This window comes from Macadamia integrifolia, chromosome 3 (genome assembly GCF_013358625.1).
Source record: "Macadamia integrifolia cultivar HAES 741 chromosome 3, SCU_Mint_v3, whole genome shotgun sequence".
NCBI lineage: Eukaryota > Viridiplantae > Streptophyta > Magnoliopsida > Proteales > Proteaceae > Macadamia > Macadamia integrifolia.
Window position 1 is genome coordinate 20,872,933 of NC_056559.1, and position 11,598 is coordinate 20,884,530.

Sequence of the window (11,598 nt, forward strand, 5' to 3'; positions counted from 1 at the left end):
GTACCAGAATTAAGGAAAAACTTAATATCTTTGGGGGCAATTGACTCAAATGGCTGCAAGTACATAGCAGAAGGTGGAGTTCTCAAAGTTATTAAGGGTGTAATGGTTGTCATGAAGGGACAGCTAGCAGGAAACCTATATAGACTCATAGGGAGCACAGTTATAGGTAGAGCATCTGTGACTCCAGATACAATATTTGATACAGATGATACCTATCTATGGCATATGCGGTTAGGGCATATGGGAGAAAGAGGATTGATGGAGCTTTATAAAAGGAAAATGTTGAAGGGAGTAAAAACTTGTAAACTGAACTTCTGCAAATATTGTGTGTTCGGGAAACAGTGCAAGGTTAGTTTCAAAACTGCAAAACATAATAGTAAAGGGGTGCTTGATCATGTACACAGCGATGTATGGGGTCCTTCAACAACAAAATCTAAAGGTGGGGCAGAATACTTCGTGACCTTTGTTGATGATTACACAAGGAAAGTCTGGATCTACTTCATGAAGCATAAAAGTGAGGTGTTCACTAAATTTAAGGAATGGAAGGCTGAGGTAGAAAAGAAGACAGGAAAGAAAATTAAATACTTGAGAATAGATATTGGAAGAGAGTACACATACAAGCCGTTTCTAGAATTGTGCAAAGCTGAAGGGATTACATGTCACTTCACGGTTCCAAAGACACCACAGCAAAATGGTGTAGCTCAAAGGATGAACAGAACACTTATAGAAAGAGCTCGAAGTATGAGGCTGAATGCAGGGTTGAGCAAGAGATTTTGGGCAGAAGCAGTGAACATGGCATATTTCCCCATCAATAGGTCTCCATCAAAGGTGATTGATTGTAAAATTCCTGAAGAGGTATGGACAGAAAAACCAGTAGATTATCCTATTCTAAAAATATTTGGTTGTCCAGCCTATGCGCATGTTGAGAGTGAGCAGCGTTCCAAGCTAGACTCAAAGTTTAAGTAGTGTATCTTTCTTGGTTTTAAGAAAGGTGTAAAGGGATTCAAGTTGTGGGATCCAAGTTCACAGAGTGGTTAGCAGAGACGTTGTGTTTGATGAGTCTCATATAGTGAAGTCAAATTACAATTCACAAACAGTTGATGAAAATAAAGAAGGTTCTACTGTGCAGGTGGAGTTAGATGAGTTAGAAACAACAAGAGAGAATGAGTCATCAAGTGACTTACTAGGACAACAGGAAGCAGTAGAAGTTCCCTATATTGTGGCAAAGGGTAAAGGGAAGCGTACTCACAAAGCACCTATGAGATACGGGTTTGAGGACATGGTTGCCTATGCCCTCACTGTAGGTACAGGTGATCCATCTTCCTACCATGATGCTTTGAGGGATGCACAGCATGATAAATGGATGACGGCTATGATGGAGGAAATGGAATCTCTACAGAAGAACAAGACTTGGGAGATTGTGGAAAAACCCAAGGGAAGAAAAATCATTGGGTGTAAATGGGTCTTTCGTAAGAAAGAGGCAGCATCTGAGAAGGAGCCTAAAAAGTATACAGCCAGACTTGTAACCAAGGGCTATGCACAGAAGGAGGGGATAGACTACAATGAAATATTCTCTCCAGTGGTGAAATACACTTCGATCAAGGTACTACTTGCTTTGGTGGCCATGTATGATTTAGAGCTTGAACAACTTGATGTGAAAACTGCATTTCTTCATGGTGACTTAGAGGAACAGATTTACATAGAGCAGCCTGAAGGTTTCAAGGTGCAGGGAAAGAAAGACCATGTTTGTCTGCTTAAGAGGTCGCTTTATGGCCTTAAGCAATCTCCTAGGCAATGGTACAAACGTTTTGATTCCCACATGATGAAGATTGGCTACACAAGAAGTGAGTATGATAGTTGTGTTTATTATAAAGTGTCAAGTGATAATTCCATTATTTTGTTAATGCTTTATGTTGATGACATGCTCATTGCTGCAAAGAACAAACATGATATAGTCTCTTTGAAGTCTTTGTTGAGTGCTGAATTTGAGATGAAGGATCTTGGTGCCGCTAAGAAGATCCTTGGCATGGAAATCCTTAGAGATAGAAATGCAGGTAAACTTTGGGTAACTCAGAAGAGGTATATTGAAAAAGGTGCTAGAGCGTTTCAATATGGAAATGACTAAGCCGGTTAGCACTCCGTTAACTGGCCACTTCAAGTTATCTGAAAGGGAATGCCCTACAACACATGAGGAGGTGGAGCAGATGTCTCAAGTCCCTTATGCTAGCGTAGTTGGGAGTCTCATGTATGTTATGGTTTGTAGCAGGCCGGATTTGTCTCATGCAGTCAGTGTTGTTAGGAGATACATGAGTAATCCAGGGAAGGAGCATTGGAATGCAATTAAGTGGATCTTCAGATATTTGAGCAAGACTAAAGATATAGGTGTTATGTTCAGTGGCAAGGGAAGTTCTATAGAATTGGCAGGTTATGTTGATTCTGACTATGCTGGTGATTTAGACAAGAGGAGGTCTACTACAGGGTATGTGTTTACATTGGTTGGTGGACCTATATCATGGAGGGCGATGCTTCAATCTACAATTGCATTGTCCACTACAGAGGCAGAGTACATGGCAACAGTTAAGGTTGCCAAGGAAGGAGTCTGGTTGGCTAGACTGGTTCATGAGTTGGGGTTGGAGCAAGGAGGTACAGTGTTACATTGTGACAGTCAGAGTGCCATACATCTTGCAAAGAATCAGGTGTTTCATGTAAGAACAAAGCATATTGATGTGAGATTTCACAAGATCAGGGAGCTTGTGTCAGAAGGAAGTATTCACTTGAGAAAAATTCATATAGATCTCAATCCTGCAGATATGTTCACAAAGCCAGTTACTACAGAGAAGTTCGAGTCCTGTTTGGACTTGATTAATATTACTCATTGTTGAAGATGAGGGACGCACCAAACAGGTGCGGGTTTGTACCTCTAATGAGGTACAATGATGAAGACGTCTACAAGTTATCTTTACAGGAGGCTCGACAGAATTCAAGCCAAGGTGGAGATTGTTGGTGTATGATGTCTTGTATTCCGTCGCAGTTTAATCCAGCGAGTACTGGTGCAACACCTAGACAGGCAGGACAACGGTCCCGCTAGCCGGTTAGGGCAATTGTGTACTTTCCGGATTAGGGTTTTTTCACTATATATTTGTAGCGAGGGCTTCTTTCTCTGAAATGCAAGCAATACTGAGAGGTGTGAGGACGAGCGTTGTAACCCTATTCTCCATTGATAGTGAAGCAGGATCTCATCTCACCAGGGACGTAGGCAACCTTACCAAACCTCGTAAATCCGTGTGCATTGTTTGTTTTGTTTTTCCATTATCTTCTGCATCGTTTTAGGGTTGCGTTTCTACAACTCCAACCGTAGATATCCCCATTAAACCCTAGCCGCAGGCTTCTCTCTCCTAGGGTTTTGGTTCTTTATTGTTGGTTTTTTTTTTTAATCAAGTTATTCTTTGTTCTCTTAAGTACTTCCTGGGTTTTTTTCTAGTGGTTTTTTTGTCCTATTGTTGTACTTTGTCAAGTTAGTTCTAGAGTCCTATTTGAGTTGGGGTTTGGAGTTGTAATACTTTGGGGGTAGTTTTCTTTGAATCTACTTCTACATTAGGGGTGGGTGGGATTGAAACTGAAAATATTTTAGAAAGGCATGATAAAGAATCACACTTGATCTGCAGGGCCGGAATCACCACTAGGGGGAGCCTACTGAATCCCCACAGCAGAGAGCATTCTTAATCACCACAGAACCAAAGGAAAAAATCCAAATTATATTAATCAAATTCGTGTACAAGGATGTAGCCCCATACAAACTTAGAAGACCCAAAAAAAAAAAAAACCTTACTTTAAAAAAAGAAAAGGCTGAAATAAGGTTGGACTCTTAGAGACCTTTGAGCGTAACTAAAATACTTAACCAATAAGGGAGAAAGAACCCTACCAGTCTGGTGTTGCCTATGCCCAGACACAGGTAGGCGCAAAAAGACCACAGTGCCCCTTATGTACTGAAGATGCTCCAGCGTGCCCTCCCATTAGCCCTGCACCCGCATGTTGGTGCTTCCTACACCAGACTGGCAAGGTTCTTTCTCCCAAAAAATTAAAAAAGAAATATGAGTATAGGACTCTCACTAGACTAACTTATAAAGTAAAACGTATTTAGAATTAAGACCCTAAATATGAGATAAATAAAGAGGCCCATTACAGCAAACTCAAAATAGAAAAACAAGGCCCATTGTACCTAACCCTGGGCCAAAATAACATCTTCCGAGACCTGTTTAGGCCAAGTGGACAATTTTAACTACATCAATTCCTCCGTTGTTGGAAAAAACTCATCTTCGAGTTTTAAATATGGGAGAATCATCACCTCTCAATCGGCATCCACAATCAGCGGCTTTGATTCGACAATCTAATGCCTCTCTTAAACAAAATCAGTGACCCTCAGAATTTTGACGATGATGATCTATTTCAGAAGAACATATTCCATACAGTCTATCCATGGTTTTAAGTATTGGTGCGTATCGTGCCGTATCGTCCGATACGGATCGGTATTGGTAGGCATTGGCACGATACATACCGATACGCTACAGGGAACTTTGGGCCCTCTTTTGTGTATCGGTGTATCAGTAGTACCGTATCGTGCCGTACCGATACGCACGATACTCTACGATATGAACTTTTGAAAACATGAAAATTCCCGTGAGTATCGGTACCATATCGTACAGTATTGAACCGATACATACCAATACGGTACGATACGGCTACTTAAGTGTGAATGTGCCTTTTGTTGTTTGAAACAAACACATCAAACTCTCACCAACAGTTTTCTATATTTCTCTTCTTTCTTCCCCTTTGATTCACACACCTTTTTGGAGACTCAAATGGTAGATTAAAAGAAACATTGTGGAAGTGAATGGTTCAAAGAAGGAGAAAAACATAGTCCAAGAAGAACCTTGAACTTGAAAGTTGAAAGTCTTGAATAGTAAGTTCTTGAATCTTTACTCATTTTTTTCAACTTTAACCTTAGATTTTCAATTTTTTTACAAATCTAAGGTTCATCATACTTGGAATCACATTTTTTGCATCATTATTACATGAAATCATTGGATTTATAAGGATTTATACACTTTTTTCAAGAGAAAATGAGAGTTTCAATTTTTTTCAAATTTCTTAGATCTACTCATGCTCAAGGTCCTAGCCAAGGATTTGAACCACCACGACACTCTTCATGGCACCCATCACAGTGGCAATGGCAATGAGGAAAGAAAAAATTGTAAGAAACTCAAACCTCATCATTTTGAACATTTTCAACTCAATATATTTGTCTATCAATACGATACCCTCTACTTAAGTATTTATGCATTCTACATATTATATATAGCTTTTTTTAACTGTTTTTTTATGCAAAAGTGTATAAAAATGTGTTCACTATCCATTTATGTGCATATCTTTAGTGTATCTCCGATATGGTACGATACCCTCCGATACATATCTTAATTTTGACCGACTGATACGGCGACCAATACCAATACTTTAATCCTTGAGTCTATCTCTATAGGGATGATTTTGATTTTCACCTCTTTAACATAATATTCCTTAGGAGACTTTTTATCTTCAATCAGATCTTTTGATCATTTTTAAGAGATTCCTCAATCCAACTCGTCTTTTGGCTCTTCACCTTTTGCCAGCGGGTAAGATCAATTTTTTGACGGAAGTTTCCATAAAATTGGATGTGAACAGTGAATCAGTGATTTTCTCTTAAATTCCTTAAATTGTCGTTGAGTATTTTCAAGATTCGCTTCAACCATTGACACATTCTCTTGCACGACTGAAGTTATTGGAGTACAACACACAAAAGGCTAGGATCCATGGCATCTACAGCCAAGTTTGGCTCTGATACCAATTGATGGGGTTTTAAATCATCTATGGATAAAATTTAGAATTCCAAATGAAAACCGGAATTGCAGCAAAAGTTTAGAAACCTGATCCAAGAGAAAATTAATACCAGCAAATCAAATGATCAGATGAGGTCAATATTATGGTTAAAGACAATGGACTGAGGATTCGTCCTGCAAAAAGTTTGACTCCAATCAAACAGCTGGATTTAAAAATATGAGAGAATCCTTGTTGAGGTAGGAGACTCTATTTCTGCATAATCAATGGCCAGAATTGGGGCTCTAAACAGATATCAAATACAGCTCTAATAACTGATTGAACCAGTAACTAAATATAGAAACATAATTACCAAAAAAAAAACCAGAAATTTGAAAAAATGTATGAATCCTAGTTTCAGCAGGATTTTAGGTTTTAATTGAAAAGTTCAGATTTTGAAACTGTCACAAGATTCAAAACTAATAAGAGAGCAGAGAACTGAAATCAGAAATCAGAATTCAGAAATCAGTAGTAAACAAGGAGACTTTGAGAAATTCAAGTTGAAATAGGAAACTAGAAATCGATGGGAAAGATAGGATTTCTTTTGGTTCTTTTAAAACTGAAACTAAATATAAAGAAAAGACAGAAGAATTTGATCAAGAATCACCACCGGATCTCCAGGGCAGGAATCACCACCAGTACACCAACCTTGGAATCACCACCAAGGGTTCCACCAACAGGAAGCCTTTTAAATCACCATAGAACCAAAGGCAAAAGCCCACTTTTATTAATCAAATTCGTGTACAAGATGGTAGCCCCTTACAAATTTATATAGAAAACTAAAATATAGACTTAAAACTCGAAAAAGGAAAGGCCTAAACCAATCCTGAACTGATAAAAAACTTAAACTTGCTAGGAAACGGAATAATAAAGGAAAGACAGAATAAGGTTGAACTCTCAAAGACCTATACCAGCCTATCTAAAGCCCAAAAATAACAAATAAATAAAAATAACTAATAAAGTAAGTCCCGTATTCAGAATTAAGACACTACATATGGGTTTAATAAATAGACACATTACATCAATAAAATCAAAAACAAGAACCCCAAGGCCCATAGAACCCGACCATAGGCAAAAACAAAGTCTTATGATGCCTGATTAGCCCAATTTCGACAATCTTATCTGTATTAATTTTTCTTTCATTCTTTTTGGCACCACGGAGGTACTCCATGTAGTTCTCTATTTGACTAGTTATAGGTTAAGAAACCAAGGATGAGATCAGTGAGAAGAGATAATCTCCTCCCCCCTCCCACCCTGTGCAACATTAGGCCCTAGTCCTGGGGATTGAGAGTTAATACATGGAGAACCACAAAGTCCCAAAACAAAATAGTGTTCATCGAAAAATGATGCAATACCTTTTTTTTTTTTTTTTTTTTTTTGGGAGGGGGGTAACGAAAAAATGATGTATACCACGTTATGAACATTATAATAGATCCAATATCACAAATCATTGATAACATCTTCTATTTGTTTAAGTGCTGGATATTAATGGCAACTTTCAAGATTATCAACACCAACAACTCAGCCTTTTCCCAACTAAATGATGTTGGCTATATGAATCCTTGGCCTCCAATCAGCTCTATAAGTCATACTTCATACAAGGGATAAGTTATGCATGTCTTTTCTCACTACTTTTCCTAAGGTCATTTTAGGTTTTCTTTTGGCTCTATAGATTCCTTCAATTTGAATCAAATCATTCCTCTGTACTGGAGCATCCAAATGCATCCATTGAACATGACCATGCCACGTCAAACGGCTTTCTCATAGCTGATCATATGTCAGAGCTACTTCCAAATCAATTCTAATATGGTTATTCCTTACATTATCCTTCCTAAGGTTTAAAGTATCAACATCGTGTATTTATCGGTTGGGTGAAGAGATGTATCGTATCGGAGGTTACACAAGATATGTTAAAGATACGCATGGAAATACACTTTTGGAGCAAAAAACTATATAAATAAGCAATATATAACATGTATAATGCATGAACACTAATATAGAGAACAATATATAATGAGATAAGTGCATTCAATAGAAATTGTTATAAAGGATGAGATTTCTTACATGTAGTAATAGCTAGAAAGATCTTCTTGAATAGGAGCGACTAGTGATGTTTTTCCAAAGGCATAGGACTTGGTTTGAAAAATATATATATATATTTCTTGAATCTTGGTACAAATATTTGCAAATGACGCAGTTTGATGCTATGGGTGGATCATTTTTTACTAAACCCATCCATTTATATAAAAAAGTAGGTATAGAAATAATGATTTAAACACAAAGATCAAGTTTTTGAGAAACCTACATTTTTCTGCGAAATCTCCTTCAATCTCTGATTTTAATTTGTTGAATTATCCAAACTTAGGTTTTTAGGCACCCTTTGAATCTTTTTTTAGTGTATATCAAAAACCCTAAGGCCCTAACTCAAATTTATAAAAAAAACCGAGTTATAGGGGCTTAGGAATTAGGACTTTTTTTTAGGATTTTTTTTTTTTTGGGTGGGGGGGCGTTCTCTAAGTTCTATGTCGAGATGAAACCCACATGGGCCTTTTAAGAGACGTATCAATAGTATTGACCTATATCTTGTCATATCGGCCGATACGGTGGGATACTTTAAAGTATTTTAAAAATGGGATACATATCACACCGTATCGTATTGATACCCACCAATACCGATACATATAGGCTGATACAATATGATTCGGTTGGATACTTTAAACCATGATCCTTCTAAGTTTTTCCACCCATCCATCTCAACGTCTTCTCCGTTACACTGCGTTTATCTATATGATGCTTCTTAACTGCCTAACATTCTGCATCATGCATCATACATAAGTTTATCCATTTTTCTTGTAGCTTATAAGCGTCTTCAGGATTGTCTAACATAATAAAAAGATAATTTTAGAATTAAAATCTCAAGGCAGCAGGAGAAACTCGGAGGAAGCTGCAGTATACATATAAATATACTCTACCCAAATATACATATATATATACATATATACACATACATATAACTGGAAAACGTACCTACCAGCCAGTTGTAACTCAAGTATCTTTGTCCTTTCGTAAACTCTGAGGTAATCTGCTTATAACATTTTCATCCACTATTTTATAGTGCTTTGCAAATTTCTGGTGGACCAAACCGGCATATTTATCCACATGCTCTTCATATTTATTGTACAAAGCAGGAAGTGTTACTGAGATTATGGTTCCTGAAATCCATTCCAAATTGCAAATTGCATAGAAGATCAGGATATTTGGAGTATATAACATGTGCTTGTGTGTGTGTGTGTGTGTGTGTGTGTGTGTGTGTGCGCGTGCGTGCGAGCGAAGTGTAAGTAACAACTATAGTAGTAATGTGACCAATGCAAACCATATTTTCTGAGTTGGTATGGTCCCACCAACCATACCACAGAAGATCAGGTACTCTGCGACTCTAATATTATCATTGGCAGGGATTTTTGTACCAGGGCTCAATTTGCCTTTAGGGCTGTGCAGATCTGCAGAGGCGTAGGGATTGCTCCTGATATGTCACTGAGCTCGAATTCGAGCAGAACTGATCTGGTGTTGTAATACATATCCCATCCCGACCCGCGTTTCTTTCAATTGTGCAGGTAAACCTTGAGTGGGCAAGTCCTTCCCCAATCCCACCTCCAATTTGTTTAATCGTTGCAAGAAGTGAGGTTTCGTTAGGACTCCTCCCCTATAATTTCGCCAGTGTGCTGCCTTCTCAGAGAAAAAAAAGGAAAGAAAAGAAAGAAAGAAAACTAAAGGTCGGCTATTTTGCCCCTTAGTGTGTCTCGCTGCAATCCCTAAGCTTCACCACCGATCTGGTCGAGAACCTTTCCCGACCTTTTCTCTCAAAAAAATAAATAAATCATTCATTTGTGGTTTCTGCACACCTTCTCACCTATTGTGACCACCCCCAACACCCACCACTGAACACCACCACCCCAACCGTCTTTAACTCAGTCCTCCCTATTTATAGTATCCCGGCCAACCTCACTCGTCATTTCTACAGTTTATGGACAGCAGCATTTGTGGGTGTGTTAAGACACTAAACCAGTGCACCAGTTTGTGATATTGGCTTTTGGTAAGACCTTTCTCAATTTGAGTTGTTAGGTACCTGCAGACATTTACGTGGGTCTTGTCGTGGTGCATGTAAACTCCAAGCTCCCACTTATTCTAACAGATTTTCTAGCTACCTTTGTTATATACTTGATATCTTGTGGTGCACTTGTCTGTTCTGCTCACCTTCTATTTACTAGATATCGTAATTCTATTGTTTAATGCATTAGGTGTCCTCCCTTTTATACCCTTGTATTTATTCTTCTTATTATTCTTCCCTATTTTCTTATAGTGGTGCGTCAGGTAGGCAGCCGGCACCTTAATATACCTAGCCAACAACCTTTTGCATCGATCCTTTCGTATTCTGATACCTTTTCTTGGTGTCATGTCTTTCCATCCTTGTGTTGCTAGGGCATTCCCTGTAAGCAATGCGCCGTGTTGACACCCAAATACGGTGATAAGTCGGCAAGGACAAGTGCGAGGCAAATTCACAACCCAACAGCGTAGAATTAGATTGGCTTCCTGGAACATTGGATCCGTAACATGTAAGAGCCTGGAGTTGATAGAGGTTATGAGGAGACAGAGAATTAATATCGCATGTATCCAAGAGACCAGATGGAAGGGTAACAGAGTAAAGATGTTAGACAACTTCAAACTCTGGCATACGAGAGATCAAAGTAACAAAAGTGGAGTGGACATAATGTAAGACCAGAATCACAAGTGATCCTAATCCCAGGCAGTATCTGAAAAAATATGGCTAAATAAGAAGAAATATGCGATCTCACAAACCGTAGCTTAGATGGAGCTGAAACTTGGAGTAGATGAAGGTCCTAGATGGGTCAACAAGCCCTCAAGAGATGAGCCAATTCCGATGGTTGAATTGAGAGTTATGTTGTTGACATGAATTAGGAAACTTTTGACAACTTTCGATAGCATAAGATCTCAGCCTCCGATGAACCTCAAATTTGGAGCAAAGGTCCCTCGTGTGACGGCCAACTATCCTTTAGAAGATAATCCTCAACTGATAGCTGGTTGGGAAGTTAAGCTCGAAGAATGAAAAAGGAAGCTTTACAGAGTTCAGCAGCAGCAGCCATAGTTTTTAAGGCAATAAGGCAACGGAGGAGTTTGAGGGTCTTTCGAAGCGCCTTAGTGATAAGGCGGGCATAAAGCGTCGCCTTATCGACTAAAGCGTTCCTGTGTAATTTTTTTATAAAACCAATCTATTTGGCTCAAATCCTAGTTGAATCATATTCCTCATATGTTAAATAAATATTAAAGGTTCATATTCATACTAATGTAAGATATTCATCAAGAAAACAAATCAATAAAGTGAATAAACTAAGTTCATCTTCATCAATCATCAATCATCATAACATATTAACATATAATATAAATACATAATTATGAAACAAAATTATAAATATAAAGAAAAGAAGACATAAAAAATACAAGTATTTATTATACTTACCTCTATGATGCCAAAATGAGTGCCTAAGCCCTAAGGTCATCCACTATATTTCTACCATAGTTTTTAAGGCGTTGGTAAGGCGTTACCAGCGCCTAGGCGTTGGTAAGGCGTTGCAGTCCATTGGAAGTAAGGCAGTCCGCCGACTCACGAGA

The 11,598-nt window shown here is 38.3% G+C and overlaps 1 protein-coding gene across 4 annotated transcripts in view; it reads right to left on the reverse strand.

Moving 5' to 3' along the window:
* LOC122074461 (reticulon-like protein B16) overlaps window positions 1–11,598 on the reverse strand; it is a 38,394-nt gene that overhangs the window by 6,612 nt on the left and 20,184 nt on the right. For 2 of the 4 annotated variants that reach the window (XM_042639274.1, XM_042639277.1), the window contains exon 6: window positions 8,942–9,122. The exons of 1 other annotated variant lie outside the window; for it this stretch is intronic. In XM_042639274.1, coding sequence (XP_042495208.1) covers window positions 8,956–9,122 — 167 coding nt within the window. In that variant the 3' untranslated portion in view covers window positions 8,942–8,955. Of the gene's footprint in view, window positions 1–8,937; window positions 9,123–11,598 lie in introns of all 4 variants that reach the window. One more of the 4 variants, XM_042639276.1, reaches the window with a different exon arrangement.